Source organism: Pristiophorus japonicus, chromosome 10 (genome assembly GCF_044704955.1).
Source record: "Pristiophorus japonicus isolate sPriJap1 chromosome 10, sPriJap1.hap1, whole genome shotgun sequence".
Classification (NCBI taxonomy): Eukaryota; Metazoa; Chordata; class Chondrichthyes; family Pristiophoridae; genus Pristiophorus; species Pristiophorus japonicus.
In genome coordinates, this window is record NC_091986.1 from 35,350,690 (window position 1) to 35,373,068 (window position 22,379).

At 45.1% G+C, this 22,379-nt stretch overlaps 1 protein-coding gene across 2 annotated transcripts in view; it reads left to right on the plus strand.

Moving 5' to 3' along the window:
* The window catches only part of LOC139274964 (protocadherin-9-like), a 621,496-nt gene that overhangs the window by 523,203 nt on the left and 75,914 nt on the right, over positions 1-22,379 (plus strand). For both annotated transcript variants that reach the window (XM_070891750.1, XM_070891751.1), the window contains exon 2: positions 21,722-21,923. In XM_070891750.1, coding sequence (XP_070747851.1) covers positions 21,722-21,923 — 202 coding nt within the window. The remainder of the gene's footprint in view (positions 1-21,721; positions 21,924-22,379) is intronic.

A 22,379-nucleotide genomic window follows, 5' to 3' on the forward strand; every position in this document is an offset into this window, starting at 1 on the left:
ACAGAGATCGATAGATTTTTGGATATTAAGGATAATCAAGGGATATGGGGATCGGGCAGGAAAGTGGAGTTGAGGTAGAAGATCAGTCATGATCTTATTGAATGACGGTGCAGGCTTGAGGGGTCGAATGGCCTATTCCTGCTCCTATTTCTTATGTTCTTATGACTGCGCTATTTACAAAATGGGTGAACACCTTGATTAAAATAGTGGACAGAGGAATTTCATGGAACCATTAGTTACTGTCCTCCTCACTGCGTTAGTTGCTAAGATCGCCGAGTGCTCTTTAAACCCATTAGAAAAGAAAATGCTTTCGTGTTCCTCTCACGCCTCAGTGCCTAAGTGTGTTTACCTGTTGCGACACTTGGCCATGCAAGAAGATCTCGGGTTCAATCTCTGCTGCTGATCTCCATTGGGATAACAGTGGGAAGGAACTGTGAACATGAGGTTTAATGTTATCAGTGAGTTTTCTGATCCAGAAGAGCGAAACGAATCCCAAACCTATTGAAAATATATGAGCTAGCTTTATTTTTAGGAGGGAATGTCACCTGAGATGAGTGACATTTGATATCCCTGTGTTTTCAGTTAGGGAGCAGAGCCCCTGACTGCAGTTGGGTGAGGATGGGATCGGCACAGGCTGTTCTGACCCCAAGGATTGTATTGCCTGCCAGGACTCCCAAGTGCTGACTTATGCAAAACATTATGCTCCTCCAATTCTGGCCTCTTGCACATCCTCGATTTTCATCGCTCAACCATTGGCGGCCGCGTCTTCAGCTGTCTAGGTCCTGAGCTCTGAAATTTCCTCCCTAAACCTCTCTACCTCTTTCCCTCCTCCTTTAAGACGCTCCTTAAAACCTCCCTCTTCGGCCAAGTTTTTGGTCACCTGTTCTAATATCGCCTATCAGTATAAATTTTTGTTTGATTATGCACTTATGTAGTGCCTTGGGACGATTTACTATATTAAAGGCACTGTATAAATGCAAGATATTATTTAAGTATTCTTGTGGTTTGGGGAACAAGGTTGACTGTTGGGACGGCACCTTGGAGTCTGAGAAATGTGAATTCTCTGACTTCAATTGTACAGCTTTACAGACTAGTTAAAACTGTCTTGTTCTCTGTGGATAATTTCAGTGGCTCTATCATTGTTCAAAAAAAAATGATTTCCACCTCTAGCTACCCTCTACCAGCAGTGGTTCTGGTAAGTTCATACATACAGCCCACCCAATATCCTGTTCACTTTTGCTTCCTTGGGAAGGGCTGCATGTCAGGACTTGCTGTCCCTCCACAGTTAATGAGCAAAACCTAAAGAAGATAGGAAAGTTACTGTTCTCCTCACTGCGTTTTGCTGGATGAAATCGGCCTGTATTTTAAAACTGAGATTAGATTTTTGTTAGGCAAAGGGTATTAAAGGTTGCGAAAAAAAATGGAGAGATGGAGTTAAGATACAGGTCAGCCCTGATCAAATTAAGTGGTGGAGCAGGCTCGAGGGGATGACTGAACTAGTGATCATTATAGCAAATATTTCCAATAATCTTGATTTTCTGTGGCTTATAACTAGTTAAAGGGACACATTTCTTTCTCTGGATTTCTGTACACAGTGTAAGTGGCATCATTACATTGTACAGACAATGGGCCTCGAGGCTTGACATAATACTATTGCTTATAAATCGTGAATTGAGATAGTGTTTTGAGTGTAATGTGTTGTATGGCTTGCAAATGTACACAATTATTCGCTCAGTCATTGGAAAAAATGATTACTGTGTAAAAATAAATCTTTTAAAATGTCATCCACATCAGATGAAAATGTAGTTACTATAATAAGTATTTTTTTAGACTCCATATTAGAAAGATAATTATTAAGTTGCAATGTGTGGATAGTGTCGTATAGGCAGAATGTTTTCAATGAATGCCTCAGGGAATACAGTCCGAAGCTGAAGTTCTTTAACATATCGACCGATTCTCAATATATTCCTGAGGAATATATGTAATCCTTTGCGCAGTATAATTGGCTCCAGTGATGTGGCCAGTGGTGTTCTCAGCATCATATTGCCCTTTCACATTCAGAGATTGGGACCGCTCTTAAGAATGGTCTGCACTGAATGGCTCGATTCGCTAGTCCAGGCTGAATAGATGGAGCAACGTGAGGAGAAATAAGGAAGCAAAGGGATAAATTTTAAAAAAACGTGGAGTGAAATGGAACCTCTGATGGTGAACAGAACAAACAGCCAGCAAACACTTCTGGGGCTAGGAAAGTACTGACACTAACATAGAAGGACCCTCACTTGTATCCACAAATACACAAGTGTGCATAATTTGTTGGTGCATATTCTGGCACTATTTGAAAGAAGAGCAGGAGAGTTCTCCCCCGGTCCTGGCCAATATTTATCCCTCAATCAACATCACTGAAACAGTTAATCCGATCATTACCACATCGTTGTTTGTGGGAGCTTGCGGTGCTCAAATTGGCTTCCATATTTATTACATTGCAACAGTGATCGCACTTCAAAAGTACTTCCTTAGGTGTAAAGCACTTTGGGACAATCTGGGTGTGGGGTGAAAGGTGCTATATAAATGTAAGTCTATCTGTCTTTCTTTATGTCAGTAACACCTGGTTTTATTACTTCCTCCAGACAATGGCACAGTTACCTCATTTAAAAAAAATACAATAACACAGGAATGGCGGCTGTCCTTACTTGCTCCAGAAATGGTGCTGTAACTTCCCGCAGCCTGTTACAAAGAGCACAATTAACTGATACATCAAAAACAATCATCTGAGAAGATAAACTGTGTCATTGAAGGAGAGTTCAACATTTGAAAGCGATTTACAATTCACCCTTGATTGACCTCAGCAGTTTACGAATAACTACAATTCGCTAGATTTGTCTGTTTATATCATTTCTAAATGGCCTACATTTATTTGTTCGTTCCTGGGATGTGGATGCTGCTGGCAAGGCCAGCTTTTATTGCCCATCCCGAATTGCCCTTGAAACAACTGGTTGGCTTGTTGAACCATTTCAGAGGCAGCTAAGAGTCAACCACATTGCTGTGTGTCTGGAGTCACATATCGGCCAGACTGGGTAAGGACGGCAGATTTCTTTCCCTCAAGGATATTCGTGAACCTGATGGGTTTTTACAACAATCCGATGGTTTCATGGTCACCATTACTGATATTAGCTTTTTTTTAAATTCCAGATTTATTTAATTGAATTTAAATTCCCCAGCTGCCGTGGTGGAATTTGAACTCACATTGCCGGATCATTAGTCCAGGCCTCTGAATTACTCCTGCTACTTTTGTGTTCCACAGACTGAGCACTTACGTCTTAAAGGGATAGGTCAAACAGAGCAGATAACCATCAGAACCATGTTTCTGATCTCAGACGGTCCGTGAGCAATGCAACAGGAGATCCACTCATATGTGACATGTTTATATTGCCAGTAACAGATCCAGCTTAAGAAATGTTGTCCCTTTCATATTACTATGAGCCATTGGATCCTTAAACCAGAGGAAATTTCTCTAGGAACTTGGATCATTTCTGTGATGTTCGGCTTTGTAGATTGGAATGACCACATCTGCCAAGGGCTTGACATCAGTACTCAATCTATTGCAAGCTATTTCGGCATTTCCAGATCCTTCACTTATTTTGGCGAGAATCTTTTCCATCGCAGCTACAATATTTATTGTGGTAAACAGAATCTAAATCACTGGAAGAAGAGAGAAAAAAAAACAGTAATTCAGCTCCTGTTAGCGACAATAAACATAGCACATTAAGACCAGATTAAATAAACCTCATATTGCTCACTGAGTTTTATTTATTGATGATTACCTCCTGCTCATGTGGATGCTGGCGGGCTCTACAGCTGAATTCACAGCTGCCAAATGACATGGATGATGCCTTCCTCCCACGGCCTGGCATCTCTTTACGTGTTTTAAAAATGTTTTTAAAAGAAAGTGGAGGAAGGATGAAAAGAAAACATGTCGATGAGCCAAAAGCGCTGTGTGTGCACAGCATGCGCAGTGTTTTGTTGTAATTAGTTTGTTCTGCTTTTTAAAAAAAAATCCTGGTTTTTCCATCTGATTTTTGAACTGAGCCAAATTGGAGTCACTGATAAGGTGAGTCCCCCCCAACCAGCACCCCCACCCCCAGCACGTTTACAGCTCAAATGGTATAGGAGCTGGAGAGCAAGATAGGTTAGTTCATCCCAATAGTGACCGAACCACCCAGTGTGACAATTTGATTAACAGGAGTTGGAAGCCCCTGAACTTAAACAGGAAGTTAAAGTGAATTGTCAACATTTGGAAAAATGTGAAAATCAAGCATGTGAAAATCTTCCAGCAATAACATTTCACACCTGTGTCACCTCCTGTGAGTGAAATGTGCTCAAAACAGAGGCCTGCAACAGCAGTTTCATCAGAATTGTAACGTAACTGTCAGTAATTTACAGAGTTTATTTAGAGTTGAATTGACACCAACCAGATGTAATGTTATTCCAAAGGTTCAGTCGAGCAGAAGGCTGAAAGTTATGTGAGTAATCGTCAGGTTCAGACACTTAATGCACGTGCATCCGATTCCTATCTTCACTATTTGAACAGAGATGTTAATCTGTGTATTTCAAATGGGTTACTGTCTTCAGGGCAGAGAGGAATTTGATATGAGCTTCTCGAACATCTGTACAGCATGATCACAAATAGTCATTTCGAGGTCGTACTGAGCTAAGCAGTGAAAAGATATGGCACTTCTCTGTCCAGTATTCAATATCACCAAAAGGGATGAGTTTGCAGATGTTTCAATGAAGGACCCGATATTCCAGTCCTGAACTCCAGGGGTGGAAGGTGCCTCTGCATGGATTTTTTTTTAAAACGTGTGGTGACCGTTGCACAACAGCCACCACACGGGCTTGACAGAGCTAGGCCTTTATCCAGTGGCAAGGGTTAACCAGGACGACTGGAGACCTGCTCTGCTGCACAGACCTAGTGCGCACACATATGCAGTGTGTGCTGGCCCGTTCTGCCCCTGGGCCCTCGGCTCTTCTGGGCCCCGTCCCCCCATTTGCCGCACCTCCGCCACGATCTTTTGCCGCTCCTTCGCCACAAAACATTCGCCGCACCTCCGTCACAATCTCTCGCCGCACCTCCGCACCAAACATTTGCTGCACCTCCGCCACGATCACTCGCTGAATCTCAGCCGACGATCCCTCGCCGCTCCTCCGTCCCGATCATCCGCTGCACCTCCGCCATGATCTCTCGCCACTCATCCGCCCCGACCTTCCTGCTCCTCTGCTGTGCCTGGGGCCCCGCCGATGTTCCTGCCCACGCTCCAAATGGCAACCTGGGTTTTGATGACATCACCCAGTCGCCCACCTCAAAGCCATCGCACACTTGGAGCGGCTCGCACTGGAAGTTGTAGTGGCGTATTCCAGCTCTTATATCCCGATCTGCGGTGGGGTCCTCTCACAGGTCGGGGTGGCCAGTATTACAATGTTAGTGAAAGCCCAATTATTGTAATATTGCTGACATTTCTAGCTTTTAGCAACCAATTTTGTTTTGATTGTATAATTTTGGGCAGGACATTGAAGGTTGGCCTCACCTAACCACCAATTCTTAATTGATCTTATTTTCTCTCCCACTCTTTTTTCCCCTGATGGTTTGCTGCACTCATGGCCCTGGTACTTCACTTCGCTCTCTGAGGTTTTTTTTTAAATGTGCAATATAATCAACAAACTTTGCTGGCTGACATATTGAACTTCATCGTACAAAGCACAAGAAAGGCAAACAGAGATCGTAACCATTTACTTGAGACTTGAGCACAAAAATCTAGGCTGACACTCCAGTGCAGTGCTGAGGGAGTGCTGCACTGTCGGAGGTGCCGTCTTTCGGATGAGACGTTAAACCACGGCCCCTGTCTGCCCTCTCAGGTGGATGCAAAAGATCCCATGGCACAATTTTAAAGACGAGCAGGGAGTTCTCCTTGGTGTCCTGGCCAATATTTATCCCTAAATTGGCATCACTAAAACAGATTACCTGGTCATTATCACATTGCTGTTTGTGGGAGCTTCCTGTGTGTAGATTGGCTGCTGCTTTTCCAACATTACAACAGTGACTACACTTCAAAAGTAGTTCACGTGCTGAGATCGTGAAAGGCGCTTTATAAATCCAAATTTTTGTTTACTTTGTTTCAAATGATTTGGAACAATTAGAAGCAATATAGGGACCATCACTATAAGATAGTCACTAATGCATCCAATCGGGAATTCAGGAGAAACTTCTTTACCCAGAGAGTGGTTAGAATGTGGAATTTGCTACCACAGAATCGCAGAGATGTATTTAAAGGGGAAGCTAGATAAGTACATGAGGGAGAAAGGAATAGAGGGATAAGCTGATAGGGTTAGCTGAAGTAGGGTGGGAAAATCAGAACTTGTTTTTTCTATAAATGCAACCCCTTTTATCCCAGCCATACCAGGATAGGAAATGGAAAGTGAAAAACAAGATATTAAGCAGCAAATTACCTGTTTCCATGCTGTAACAATTCTATGTAATTCTCGTTCGCAGCTGCATAATTCACAAGACCAGTACAATTTTCATACATAGCTCAATCCCTGATACAGATAATTAAAACGCTTTGGAACGGAATGCATTTTCAGCACATTTGGTAAGTAGGATATTGGTGAAGCTCCCTCGATGGTTTGGTAGATGAATGCATATCATGGTCTGGTGCTAAAGCATAAAGACGGGTGATTCAGGTTCAATTCCTATTCTGTGCTTAGTTAGCTGACCTCACCTGGGGTAGCTACTATGGTTCTTAATTGGCCCCAGTGCCTTAGGTTGAGACGTGCAAAAGATAATCCCGAGCTTCTGCTTCTGATCCCTATTCAGTAGCCCTTGTTGAGAAGTGCATGTCTGTGGATTTTGATTGAGGATTGGACTTGGATTTGACTCCTGCCACAGTCAAATGGCCTGCATGTGAAGAATGGCCACTTAGGGTAAGTACCAGAGGACTATCGGCCCTAGTGGAATATAGCACGAGTCAGTGGGCTAGAAATTGGGTACCTCCCGTTAGCTCACCCTGGGGGGCCCTAACGGGGACCAAATGCCTTTGCGATTGGCTGCGGCACTGACATCAACCCCCACCATGTTGGCCAGGAGTTTAGCGGCGGCACTATAGTGTTGCACCCCGAACTCCTTCGCCCAGAGATTATGACGTCATTACCATGTGCATCGTCCCGGTAGCGCCCCAGACCCGAAGTTAATTTTCGCCCCCTGCAGCAGCGCCAGGCACAAACACCGGCAGCTGCAGGAGGCGTGCATCAGGCGGCCGGCTGTTACCAGGGCGATGATTAAAGGCAAGGTGGCTGAGGTAAGCAAAAAGAGAAACTTACCTGTGTTGAAGCCGTTTTCTTTGCGGGTTTCTGCCCGCAATCATTCAGCCCAGTACTCTGCTTGAGTGCCGGTCTGATCGTGTGGGCTCGCCGCTCCCTTGGCAGTCCGGTAGGTCTGTTTTAAATTGCAGAGCCTGCAGCGATGGCCCTTCCCTTTAAGGGAGGGAAGGGCCTTTTTTACATGGCAGTGCTGCTTGGCCCAATATACCGCGCTGATGAGGTTTCTGCTCCGCCAAGAAGGACGCGGTGCGTACTTCCTTCCTGGAGCGCTAAAGCCAATTTTTTGAGAGCAGGGAAACATTAGCACTCGCGCTAAGTTTCCCGGCTTTCAAAAGTTACCTTGGCGACAATGATTTTCTCCCCCAGTATCCCCTGTAGGGAGATAATTGGAATAAGAATTTGGCCTGCAAATGTTTTTTCCTTTAGGTACTTATCCAGAAGGGAATTGGTGCTGGCCCGGACTCAACAGGCTGAATTACTTCCTTCTATGCTGTAACCAGGCTCTGAATCTCTGATTCTAATTTTCTGAGGCAGGGCATCTAACTGCATCTCCCATTATTTAGACTTGCCCTGGGATATTTAGGCTTTTAAATTATTGGGTGGTAAGTTGCTGAAAGTGTGAGCTGATAACGGCGCAGTGAGGGGAACCAAGGATCTGGGACCTGAGTGAACAGGGCAAGCAATCAGGTATCTTCTTAACCAATCAGATTGAAGGATTGTGCAATTAAGCGTGCAAGGACTGAGAAGGATGTGTCAATTAAACTGGGTGAATTCAATGTCAAATCGAGTACATAAGAGAGAGAAAGAAAGATTGAATCAAAAGAGACAGAAAGGAAAAGTAAAAATAAATTACATTTTACATTTTTAAAATCCCCAACAATTAAAACCTGAAGGAATAAGACGCCACTCTTGTCATAGTTAATTTTCAGTGCCAGAGAGGTTGATTTGGCAGTAATTAACAATTATCACATCATTAAAAGCGTTACTTAGACTGAAATGTGCAAGACTTTCTGTAGTGAGTTTTGCACAAATATAGGAATTTGACAGCATTCAATGCATTTATTTCAATGGTGAGGCAGGCAGCGAGATTCCATTTTTGTGAAGCAGCACATCTCGGACAGCAACTTTTGGATATTATCATTTAACCGCATATCTGCCCCTCGCCTGACGTTGCTGTGGCAATCGAATGCCATTAGCCTCAGTGGGGTTTTTTTTGCACCTAATTATGGCCCAATAACTTGAACGCAGTTGTATTCCATAATTAAAATTATTTATTCTTTTGGACTTTGGGATCCACTTTCTGTTTGAACAATGTTTAAAAAGCACACATTGTTCCAGAATTTGCTCGTAATATAACGGCGCATTTAATGCACACACCACTATTCTAACTCAGCAACTTGTGGGGCGAGGAAGAGATAGGGCGTGAGTTGCGAATCGCCACAAGTTGCTGAACGATATGCGCCGCTCTGCCGTTAGACTCGCAAAAAGAACAGCTCGCCCTCAACCTCCACGTGAGATTCAAGAAATTGTCGCATTTGTGCTGTATACACGGATTAAACCTGCCGCAGAAAGTTAAGACTGGTATATAGCAGTGTAAGGAACCTTTTTAATCTCGAGATTTCTGTCCTGCAATGTCAGTCAATCTCTCCAGCTCAGAAAGGGAACAGTTGATACTGTGGAGTCTCATTCCTGAACGTAGTAAATGGTCCTTTGAGGGTTTTAAAATTTAAAACGTATTTTTCTTTCGATCCCTTGTTTCTCACTTTTTAAAATCTAATCTTTCTGTCCCTCTCATTTCTCTTTCTGTACCTGATTAGACTCTCATTCACCCTATTTTCTTCTCCATCATTCCTCTTGGTGCCATCATTCGCCAAGGTTTCAGATGCCACATTGCCTTCATCATTATCAACTCGCACGTCCAACAACTCAGAACGCACAAAGAGCTGAAGGGTGCAGGATAAAATCTATCGAACTGTGCATGCCACGAGCTCCCCTGTCCAGCACACTCTGAGCCATTGACTTTTATCATCGCGCTCTCTCCCTAACAGTGCCATGTTGGATTCCCTATCCCCCGCATTTGGTTTAGCACACAAGCGACTTCTTTTCTTTATTTAGCGTGTTATCATTCATTAAATTGCTGAAAAAAATTTATTCTCATATAATCAGTGAAAATATGGCTCTAAAGCTAGTGATGTGGGTCCATGTTTTGAAAAATATCAATGGTGAAAAGGCCTCCTTCATCCAAACCAATCTTGTGATTATTTTCCTTGGATTCCTGGCTAACAGGAGCTTAAAACAGTGAAATCATGTATTAACACCCCGTAGAAATCAGACCTTCTACAGTCAAGAGCCTGGTGAAAGAATGCACTCAAGGCTAATGTGAATGTGGAAAAAAAAAAATTGGTTTACAATGAATTCCTAAATGGTCAGGTTTATCTGGTGATTGCAGAAGACTAGTTCAGCATTAGGGACGGTGGAACATGGGCGTGAAGTGTGCCACACTACAGCGTTCTTACCAAGGAAATGGGGAGGCTAATGCTTTTGTGAAAAGCAAGGGTCAGTTGTTGGAGGCATTACATTTGTGGGAGAGAAGTGTAAGTTCACTTATTAATGGAGAGATTTATTGGTGTTTTCAGAGGAAATGTTCTCTGCTGCTGTTTGAAGCAAGGTTATGTATGTATTACTGCAGTAAATCAATAACGTGTTACTCACAATAAAAGTTGTTGGGGAGAAAAAGGATCCTGTTGATGTTAGCTGGATTTATAGAAAATAGGAGTATATTTTCCTTGGTTTACTGAAAGACTCAACAGGGGTGTAAGGTTGGCTGTACTTTATAGTCACACTGCCTTTTGCTGTCATTAGGGAATAGAAAAAAGCATAGCCCCATCAATCTGTTAAATATGTAATAAATCGGGTTGAGGCTGCTTGGTGCGTTTTACAAGTTGCCGTATTGCTTCTGCTGCTAATGTACAGAGCACTAGGTTTGATTCCTGGTATCTGACAGCCTTGGTTTTATGTGACCATGTTGATTCCAAGTGTCAGTACCATCAGTGAATGTGACCTGCATGAGAAGAATTACCAGTTAATATTTAGTACCTGTGGTTTGAAGGCAAGGACTTTATTAAACAACGTTTGGCTTGTCTAAAAAGTATTGATTGCTTTGAAGTCTGTCAGTGTTTGTGAACGGAATAGAGCCGTTATCATAACCAACGTGCCACCTGATATGGATGCTGCACAGATTTTCCATACTCAACCTTCCAAGTTCCCCTCCAAGTCACACACCATCCCGACTTAGAAATATATTGCCGTTCTTTCATCGTCACTGGGTCAAAATTCTGGAACCCCCTCCCTAGCAGCAATATGGGATCACCTTTACCACATAGACTGCAGCCATTCAAGATGGCGGCTCACGACCACCACCTTCTCAAGGGCAATCAGGGATGGGCAATAAATGCCAGCGACTCCCAGGAATGAATTGAAAAAGAAAAAAACTCCATTGCCTGGCTTGCAGAGAAATCAAAGCATCCTGCAGGAGCCATGCCAGCCCATGTCTGACACTGCCCTATTAAAATGTCATTGATGGATATGTACAAGACTGGTATGGTGGGTTTACCCAACATATACAGTCTGCATTGAAGTCCATAGTGAAATTGCTCTTGCACAAGCAGCATCGTTTCAAGCTCTTTCCAAATAAAATCTGCTATCAGATCTGCTGTGGCACTGTTCATGGTGAATAGGAAGACGAGCTGTTCTCCAACAGGTGGGGGTGTTAGCAGCAAAGTGTAACAAGCAAACTGTGACAGGAGGTAAATGTCGCCCTCATAAACTGAGTGCACCACGAGCAAGACTTTAGCTATATCATTAGCAACTTTCCAATGGCTTTGGAAGTGCCAGTGATCTGGAGAATACAGTGCTCTAGAAATTCCATAGGGGTACTGCCATAACCCCGGTGGAAGATGCGCAGATACTCCAGAGATGCAGCGTAAAACAACTGAACGCCTTGCGCACTGTTTTTCTGTGCATCCTGCTCAAGATACTGTGGGAGAACAGGAGAACCACCGCAGAATTTGCTGCGCAATGTTTTAGAATAATAAAGGTTTTATACCATGGAAGGCACAACAAAAGCTGCTTGGTGGTAACTGAATAATTCCATTTTATTATGTGGTATTCTTGTTTTGCCGGAGCTTTTGGATCAAATTCCCCAACTCTGTCCATTATTCTGTAAATGACTGGCCTTTATAGTTTCAATATTTGTTTAGCTATGTATTTCAATTTTATCCCTACCCGTTTTTGAAGCAGAGAATGCTCAGCAACATGCAGAGCAAGTTTTGAATTTGGATTTGGGTTCGAGAGAGGAAGTGGTCCTGGGTTTACTAACACTGAGGGATATTCCTGGGCTGTGGTAATACCGGGGAATATCATAGGCACATAGGAAGAGGCGTAGGTCATTGAGCCCCTCGAGCCTGTTCCACCATTCAGGAGATCATGACTGATCTGCGAAATAACTCTATACCTGCCTTTGGCCCATATCCATTAATACCATTGGTTAGCAAAAATCTATCAATCTCAGATTTAAAATTAACAATTGATCTCGCATCAATTGCCATTTGTGAAAGAGAGTTCCAAATTTACACCACCCTTTGTGTGGAGATATGTTTTCTAATTTCATTCCTGAATGGCATGGCTCTAATTTTTATTCCAGATTTATTTAATGAACTGAATTTAAAGTTCCTAGTTGCTGTGGTGGGATTTGCACTCATGTCCTTCAGACCATTAGTCCAGACTTCTGGATTACTAGTCCAATAACATAACCACTATGCAACCTTCACACTTCTGAAAACAAAAGTAAAATCGTGTGGATGCTGGAAAGCTGAAGGAAAAACAGAAACAATGCTGGAAAACATTCAGCAGGTCAGGTGGCAGCACCCGTGGAGCGAGAAAACAGAATTAACGTTTCAGGTCGACGACCTTTCGTCAGAACTGCTGTGAGCCAATTGGCTGCTGGGTCTCATTACGTTATAACAATGACTACTCTTCAAAAATACATCAATGGCTGCAAAGCGCTTTGGGACGTCATGAAGTCGCTATATAAATTGCAAAATCTTTCTTTCCCCTGAAGAAAGTGACTGAAGCCGAAGTACAGTTGCACAGGCCTTCAGCACCTTATCCAGGTGACCATTCATCAAATGCAAGCCAAGGCGGTGGCTGAAGCAGGCAAGCAGGCTAGTTGTCGTGGGATGGGGGGAGGGGAGAAGCAGACTAGTTGATTGTGGGATGGGGGGAGAGGGGAAGCAGACTAGTTGATTGTGGGATGGGGGGAAGAGGAGAAGCAGACTAGTTGATTGTGGGATGGGGGAGGGGGGAAGCAGACTAGTTTATTGTGGGATGGGGGGAGGGGAGAAGCAGGCTAGTTGATTGTGGGATGGGGGAAGCAGACTAGTTGATTGTGGGATGGGGGAAGCAGACTAGTTGATTGTGGGATGGGGGAAGCAGACTAGTTGATTGTGGGATGGGGGGAGAGGGGAAGCAGACTAGTTTATTGTGGGATGGGGGGAGAGGGGAAGCAGACTAGTTTATTGTGGGATGGGGGAAGCAGACTAGTTGATTGTGGGATGGGGGGAGAGGGGAAGCAGACTAGTTTATTGTGGGATGGGGGGAGGGGGGAAGCAGACTAGTTGATTGTGGGATGGGGGGGAGAGGGGAAGCAGACTAGTTTATGGGGGGAACGGGAAGCAGACTAGTTGATTGTGGGATGGGGGGAGGGGAGAAGCAGACTAGTTGATTGTGGGATGGGGGGGAGAGGAGAAGCAGACTAGTTGATCGTGGGATGGGGGAGGGGGGAAGCAGACTAGTTGATTGTGGGATGGGGGGAGAGGGGAAGCAGACTAGTTGATTGTGGGATGGGGGGGAGAGGGGAAGCAGACTAGTTTATGGGGGGAGGGGGGAAGCAGACTAGTTGATTGTGGGATGGGGGGAGGGGAGAAGCAGACTAGTTGATTGTGGGATGGGGGAAGCAGACTAGTTGATTGTGGGATGGGGGGAGAGGGGAAGCAGACTAGTTTATTGTGGGATGGGGGGAGGGGGGAAGCAGACTAGTTGATCGTGGGATGGGGGAGGGGGGAAGCAGACTAGTTTATTGTGGGATGGGAGAAGCAGACTAGTTGATTGTGGGATGGGGGGAGAGGGGAAGCAGACTAGTTTATTGTGGGATGGGGGGAGGGGGGAAGCAGACTAGTTTATGGGGGGAACGGGAAGCAGACTAGTTGATTGTGGGATGGGGGGAGGGGAGAAGCAGACTAGTTGATTGTGGGATGGGGGGGAGAGGAGAAGCAGACTAGTTGATTGTGGGATGGGGGGAGAGGGGAAACAGACTAGTTTATTGTGGGATGGGGGGAGGGGGAAGCAGACTAGTTGATTGTGGGATAGGGGGAGAGGGGAAGCAGACTAGTTGATTGTGGGATGGGGGGAGAGGGAAGCAGACTAGTTTATTGTGGGATGGGGAGAGGGGAAGCAGACTAGTTGATTGTGGAATGGGGGAGAGGAGAAGCAGACTAGTTGATTGTGGGATGGGGGGAGAGGGGAAGCAGACTAGTTAATTGTGGGATGGGGGGAAGAGGGGAAGCAGACTAGTTTATTGTGGGATGGGGGGAGGGGGGAAGCAGACTAGTTGATTGTGGGATGGGGGAGGGGGGAAGCAGACTAGTTGATTGTGGGATGAGGGGAGAGGGTAAGCAGACTAGTTGATTGTGGGATGGGGGGAGAGGGGAAGCAGACTAGTTAATTGTGGGATGGGGGGAGAGGGGAAGCAGACTAGTTGATTGTGGGATGGGGGAAGCAGACTAGTTGATTGTGGGATGGGGGGAGAGGGGAAGCAGACTAGTTAATTGTGGGATGGGGGGAGAGGGGAAGCAGACTAGTTGATTGTGGGATGGGGGAAGCAGACTAGTTGATTGTGGGATGGGGGAAGCAGACTAGTTGATTGTGGGATGGGGGAGGGGGGAAGCAGACTAGTTGATTGTGGGATGGGGGGAGAGGGGAAGCAGACTAGTTTATTGTGGGATGGGGGGAGGGGGGAAGCAGACTAGTTGATTGTGGGATGGGGGAGAGGGGAAGCAGACTAGTTTATTGTGGGATGGGGGGAGGGGGGAAGCAGACTAGTTGATTGTGGGATGGGGGGAGAGGGGAAGCAGACTAGTTTATGGGGGGAGGGGGGAAGCAGACTAGTTGATTGTGGGATGGGGGGAGGGGAGAAGCAGACTAGTTGATTGTGGGATGGGGGGGAGAGGAGAAGCAGACTAGTTGATTGTGGGATGGGGGGAGAGGGGAAGCAGACTAGTTTATTGTGGGATGGGGGGAGGGGGAAGCAGACTAGTTTATTGTGGGATAGGGGGAGAGGGGAAGCAGACTAGTTGATTGTGGGATGGGGGAAGAGGGGAAGCAGACTAGTTTATTGTGGGATGGATGGGGGGAGGGGAGAAGCAGACTAGTTGATTGTGGGATGGGGGAGAGGAGAAGCAGACTAGTTGATTGTGGGATGGGGGGAGAGGGGAAGCAGACTAGTTGATTGTGGGATGGGGGGAGAGGGGAAGCAGACTAGTTTATTGTGGGATGGGGGGAGGGGGGAAGCAGACTAGTTGATTGTGGGATGGGGGGAGGGGGGAAGCAGACTAGTTGATTGTGGGATGAGGGGAGAGGGTAAGCAGACTAGTTGATTGTGGGATGGGGGGAGAGGAGAAGCAGACTAGTTGATTGTGGGATGGGGGGAGAGGGGAAGCAGACTAGTTAATTGTGGGATGGGGGGAGAGGGGAAGCAGACTAGTTGATTGTGGGATGGGGGAAGCAGACTAGTTGATTGTGGGATGGGGGAAGCAGACTAGTTGATTGTGGGATGGGGGAAGCAGACTAGTTGATTGTGGGATGGGGGGGATGGGGGAAGCAGACTAGTGGATTGTGGGATGGGGAGGGGAGAAGCAGACTAGTTGATTGTGGGATGGGGGGAGAGGGGAAGCAGACTAGTTGATCATGGGATGGGGGGGGGAGAGGGGAAGCAGACTAGTTGATTGTGGAATGGGGGGGAGAGGGGAAGCAGACAAGTTGATCGTGGGATGGGGGGAGAGTGCATTACAGCCTGATCCTGTTTACACCTGCATGTTCCCAGCAGCACCGGACACAAAAACAGAATTTACAAACTGACAGCGAATTTCCAAGCAGGCCTTACCGATCACCAGCCATATCTTTGTTTTCCAGGCTTTCTGTGCCTCTTCCGCCAAAGTTACGGCGGATGTACAGGAAAACCTCCACCGTGAAATTCACCCTCTGCCTCTGCAAAAAGAACACCCATTGTCAAGGAGCTGCAGTATTTATGAGGTTAAATGGTTCTGTTTTAAATCAAGATGTAGGGCATAAAGCTTACACTTTCTTCCCCCCTCACTAAACCCCCTCCCCCCACCACCAAAAAAAAGTGTGAGCACAGCTTCAGCTTTTAGAATCCAGGCATCTCAAGCTGTCTGTGTAAATCAATTGCTTATCAGTGGCTGTGCTGCCTGAAAGAATTCCTTTCGGGTTACAGTTGCTGTTTCAAAAGGAGAATCTCAGCAAAGGCTGCTGCTTTTATCAGAACCCACAGCACATTCCTTTATGGGGTGTTCAGTAGGGTTAGAGTCTGGAGGCCTGAAGAATGGGTGCTTGTTTTCTGAATCTCTTCCTTTGAACGCAATAAAATAGCAGATAGATAGAGAAGCAGCGGTTTGTGTTTTCGGTCTTTAACACAAAAAGTTAGAGCTATTTCCAGTGTGTGCAACAATGGAATGCATCGCGGCATTCATTACTGCGCTCCTATCTCCAGCCCAATGAATCAATCTCATTATCAAAGCCACCACCTCCACGTTACAAAACTGAAGATGAAATTGTAAAACCTTGCTGGAGCTCTGCGGAATAAGTCGCATCTGCCATTGCACCAGGCAGACTTTGTCACTCAGTCTGAACAAGGAATTCCCGAGAAATTCCCGTTCCAAGCAATATTTCCACATCGGCTCGTCTGAAGGTTGAGTCAGAAGGTTGTGGGTTCCAGTCCTACTCCAGGGACTTGAGCACAAAAATCTAGGCTGACCCTCTAGTGCAGTGCTGAGGGAGTGCTGCACTGTTGGAGGTGCCGTCTTTCGGATGAGATGTTAAACCGAGGCCCCGTCTGCTCTCTCAGGTGGATGAAAAAGATCCCATGGCACTATTTTGAAATAGGGCAGTGGAGTTATCCCCAGTGTCCTAGACTATATTTATCCCTCAATCAACATAACAAAAACAAATTATCTGATCATTATCACATTGCTGTTTGTGGGAACTTGCTGTGTGCAAATTGGCTGCCGTGTTTCCCACATTGCAACAGTGACTACACTCTTAAAGTATTTCATTGGCTGTAAAGCACTTTGAGACATCCAGTGGTTGTGAAAGACCCTATATAAATGCAAATATGCATTTTTCTTTCTCATCTACTAAACGTACCAGCATTCTTTCTAAACTCTATACAAAGAACATGGTGAGATGGCGGTGTAAGGGAACCACAGAGTTCAACATTGACATTTTACTTGCAAAGATTCTTGTAACCTATTTCCACATGCAGTACTTGAAGCCAACTAGTTAATGCCCAGATTCTGGCACGTATCTCGTTCTGTAGTGAAGGAGATACAATGCCTCAGTCATCATCATCATCATAGGCAGTCCCTCAAATCGAGGACGCTTCCACGTCAAAAAGTTCACAGGTGTTTCAATGAAGGACCTAAAATTCCAGGTCCGAACTAAATCTTGAAGTGTGGAAGATACGTGTGCTTGGATTTTTTTTAACGTGTGGTGATCGTTGCACACCAGCCACCACACGGGCTTGACAGAGCTAGGTCTTGGCCCAGTAGCAAGGATTAACCAAGACAACTGGAGACCAGCTCTGCTGCACGGACTTAGTGCGCACACATATCGCAATGTGGGCTGGCCCGTGCTGCCCCTGGGCCCTCGCCTCTTCTGGGACCCGAACCCATGCCTCTCCTGGGCCCCAGTCTCGCTACAATCTCTCACCGCTCCATTGCCCCGACCTCACCGCTCCTGCTGTTCCTGCCCACGCACCTCAGTAGGTCAGCAGTGACCCATCATTGCTCTGACAATGCAGCCTTAAGCTAGTAAGACACCAGGAGCACACGGTTTTAAACTCAAACAAAATTGTATTTTTTTCCCTTCTGGTCAAGGTTCAATGTGTGAATTGGGTGTTGATTTGATTGCGGCAGAGGTGTTATGAAGATCAGAGCTGAATTGGCCTGTTGCTGTTCTGCCAAATATAAAAGTGACAAGGCCCTTGCTGAGCCAGGTGATATGTATACAAATAGATTCAGCCTGTGGGGAGCCGAGCTCACATAGGGGTCATTTGGACAATTTTCTCTTGTACGCTAACTTATTATAAAGGCAGTGATACTTGAGTTTATAGAGAAGTTTGTGAAGATCACTTCACACTATAGAAGGATAGGCCATTGCCTGACGCAGCCCACAAGGGGAAATTATAGTTCTATGATGTAGGGAGTGGAGGGGGAAGTAAAGAGTTTGATCAACGTTGATGTAAGTACCTCCAACTACTTATGTAGAAAAATGTCCCAAGAGCATTATCAAACAAAATTTGACACTGAGCCACATAAGGAAATATTGGGGCAGATGACCAAATGCTTGGTCAAAAAGGTAAGTTTTAAAGAGTGTCATAAAAGAGGGTGGAGAGGCGGAGCGGTTTAGAGAGGGAATTCCAGAGCTTAAGGCCTCGGTAGCTGAAGACATGGCCACCAATGGTAGCGCAATTAAAATCGGGGATGCTCAAGAGGGCAGAATGGGAAGAGAGCAGATATCTTGGGGCGGGTGGGAAGTGGGACTGGAGGAGATTACTGAGATAGGGAGGGGTGAGGCCATGGAGGGATTTGAAAACAAGAATGAGAATTTTAAAATCGAGGCTTTGCTTACCTGGGTGACACTGTAGGTCAGTGAACAAAGTGATGATGAGTGAATGGGATTGGGAGCGAGTTAGGACACGAGCATCGTCAGCCAGCAAATTATCTTGCTAAAATTAGTAAACAGGAGGGAGGTGTGAGGACACAATAAGATGTGGTACAGGCAACTCTCGATTATCTGGGCCCCTCAGGGATTGGACTATGCCGGGTAAACGATTTCTCCGTTAAAACTTCAATGAATAAATACTGTGCAATCAGCTACAAACAGTAACAAGGCAGTTAAGTATGGACATTACCAGCATGCATGCAGGTGGCCTTGAGGAGGAGATTGTCTCGCTCCGGAGTTCCAGAGCGTGCTGCCTTCCCGAGCCGAAAGGACTACCAACACACCAGCCCGATGCCTTTGGACTGAAGGGTAGCTGATGTAACCCCACTTTGTAAAAAAGGAGGGAGTGAGAAAACAGGGAATTATAAACCGGTTAGCCTGACATCAGTCGTGGGGAAAATGTTGGAATCAATTATTAAAGATGTAATAGCAGCGCATTTGGAAAGCAGTGACAGGATCGGTCCAAGTCAGCATGGATTTATGAAAGGGAATTCATGCTTGACCAATCTTCTGGAATTTTTTGAGGATGTAATTAGTAGAGTGGACAACGGGGAGCCAGTGGATGTGGTGTGTTTAGACTTTCAAAAGGCTTTTGACTAGGTCGCACGCAAGAGATTAGTGTGCAAAATTAAAGTGCATGGTATGGTGGGTAATGTACTGAGGTGGATAGAGAACTGGTTGGCAGACAGGAAGCAAAGAGTAGAAATAAACGGGTCCTTTTCAGAATGGCAGGCAGTGACTAGTGGGGTACCGCAAGGTTCAGTGCTGGGACCCCACCTATTTACAATATACATTACTGATTTAGATGAAGGAATTGAATGTAACATCTCCAAGTTTGCAGATGACACTAAGCTGGCTGGTAGTGTGAGCTGTGAGGAGGATGCTAAGAGGCTGCAGGGTGACTTGGACAGGTTAGGTGAGTGGGCAAATACATGGCAGATGCGGTATAATGTGGTTAAATGTGAGGTTATCCACTTTGGAAGGCAGATTATTGTCTGAATGGTGACAGATTTGGAAAAGGGGAGTTGCAACGAGACCTGGGTGTCATGGTACATCAGTCATTGAAAGTTGGGATACAGGTACAGCAGGCGTTGAAGAAGGCAAATGGCATGTTGGCCTTCATAGCGAGGGGATTTGACTATAGGAGCAAGGAGGTCTTACTGCAGTTGTACAGGGCCTTGGTGAGGCCACACCTTGAATATTGTCTGCAGTTTTGTTCTCCTAATCTGAGGAAGGACATTCTTGCTGTTGAAGGAGTGCAGCGAAGCTTCACCAGACTGATTCCTGGGTTGACTGACATATGAAGAAAGACTAGATCGACTGGGCTTATATTCAATGGAATTTAGCAGAATGAGAGCGAATCTCACAGAAACATATAATATTCTGATGATATTGGACAGGCTAGATGCAGGAAGAATGTTCCCGATCTGCGGGAAGTCAGTTGCCTAAGCTCTGGAATTCCCTCCCTAAAACCTCTCCCACTCTCTATCTCTCTTTCCTCCTTCAAGACGCTCCTTAAAACAAGCTTTTATTCCCTTGCACTATTTTCTAGTAATGCAGCTCGGTGTCAATTTTTTTATCTCATAATACTCCTGAAGCGCCTTGGGGTGTTTCACTATGTTAAAGGTGCTATATGAATACAAGACGTTATTGTTGTCACGGTTTACGCATTGCCGACACTCACACTTCTATTGACACTTTATCAGTTATGCACAGTTCTAATGGACGTGCTACGTGAAGTTGAAGAGAACAGAGTGAACATTTCTTGCTTTCTCTGTCCTTTGTATCCCACGTTAAAATAATAACTTAGAATTCAATAAATTGTTGACTATTGTCAATGCTGGGCATGGCTCCAAATGACCCATTATATACACCTCCAACATTTCTTGCAGTTTGCACTTTAGTCAGTGATATACCAAACGCTCTTGCACTTATATTGAGACTCATTCTTCACCTACCTCCATCCCATATGATTTCAGAAACATAGCAAATGGTTCTCAGATTGAAGCAGCCATTTTGGATGATCGGCATTCTTTTATTTAATTCATTCGCAGGATGTGGGCATTTATTGCCCATCCCTAATTGCCCTTGAGGAAGTGGTGGTGAGCTGACTTCCATGAACCACTGCAGTCTATGTGTGGTTAAGGTACTCGCACAGTGAATTTGTCATAAAGGACGTCAGTGAACCAGATGGGTTTTGACCGACAATCCAACAGCTGCACGCTCACCATTACATATACTCACTTTTATATTCCAGATTTTTAAAATTAATTAATTGAATTTAAATTTCCCAGCAGGGGATTTTAACTCATGTTTCCGGATTACTGATCCAGATCTCTAGATTACTAATCCAGTAACATAGCCACTATGCTACCGTACCCATTATAATAATCTCTACCCATTGAACCCCAGTCTCCCGCACGACAGGTAGGATACTAGCCACTATACTAAGGAGGAACAAAGTCAGTTTTAATGACACAGCTTTAGTGCTGTCCTTCAACTCCTTTCTGTTTTCTGAGGTTTCTGATTATTGAATCCCTATGCGTATGTTAAAGTCATTCATGCAGTGCATTTCCATGCAATCCCACAATACTAATAGTTCAAAAAGAAACACAGCCCACCTGAAGTCCTCTAACCTCTCTGCCTCTCTCTCCACCTTTAGATGCTCCTTTAAAACCTATCTCTTTGCACAAGCATTTGGCCATCGGTGGCTTGGTGTCAAATTTTCTTTGATAACACTCCCGTGAAGTGCCTTGGAACATTTTATTACATTAAAGACGCTATATAAATGCAAGCTGTTATTGTCATTGTGGATGTGGTCTATAGGCAGGTATATGCTAGCCTACAGCCAATAAGACGGCTATTTTTGTACCATCAAATATCATCTGCAAGTCTGTTCTGTGCAGGAATGGCCATGTTTCCTCTGAATTTAGCCGAGTTTGACGTGCATTTTAATTTGTGTGTTACTATATTCAAGGCACTAAGTAAATGCAAATTGCTGTTGTATCGTTACAGATAGCACTTTGATGAAACTGTCATAATAAGAGCAACATATATTATGAAATATCAATATGGAATTGGTAAATATTTTCTGTCTGAAGTGGTTGCTTGTTGTGGAAAAAACTCTGTGGGGGCAGGGGTTGAGGGAAAAACCTATGATGGTTTGTCTGATAGTTGGAGGAGTGGCGGGGGGGTAGGGGGGAGGGGGGAGGGGGGGTGCTGAAAAAAAGCAAAGAAGAGCATTAACTTCTATGTTCTTTGCTCTTCTCTCTAGTCTCAGCGCCGCGTTACATTTCATCTGCCTGACGGCTCCCAGGAAAGCTGCAGTGATAGTGGTTTAGGAGACCACGAGCCGGTAAATGGTGGCACGCTGATCTCACACCCTCTCCCTCTGGTTCAGCCGCAGGACGAGTTCTACGAGCAGGCTTCCCCAGACAAGAGGACGGAGGCTGATGGCAACTCTGACCCAAACTCTAGTAAGTGACCACCTTCTCTTTTTATTACCCCAAATGTTGCTGTTGTAAAATTCGAAACGGAGCTTTGCTTCACCGCCAAACTGGTGTGCAGTCCTTGCACACAACCCCCGCCAAGAGTCACAATTTCAAGACTTAATTCCAATCACCTTTCTCTTTCTGTTTTAATTGGATTGCGTTCAAAAACAATGGGTGGAGCCACTACAAGTTGTTGCTGCAACGTAATTTAATTGAACCTCTGCTCCTGCACAGCACAATGGCAAGTGGAACTTGCTGCTTTGCCGCCCAACTTTAAAATGGGTGAAATGCCTCTTTCAACAACAAAAAAACTGGAGAATGTCTGCTTTTCACCAGAGTTAATGACCTGTGCAATCTCGTTTTCAGAAATCCTATGATTCAGAGCTGTACGTTCCTGGGATTTCGTTAATGGGGTCGTTAATTAGAGAATAAAGCAGGCAT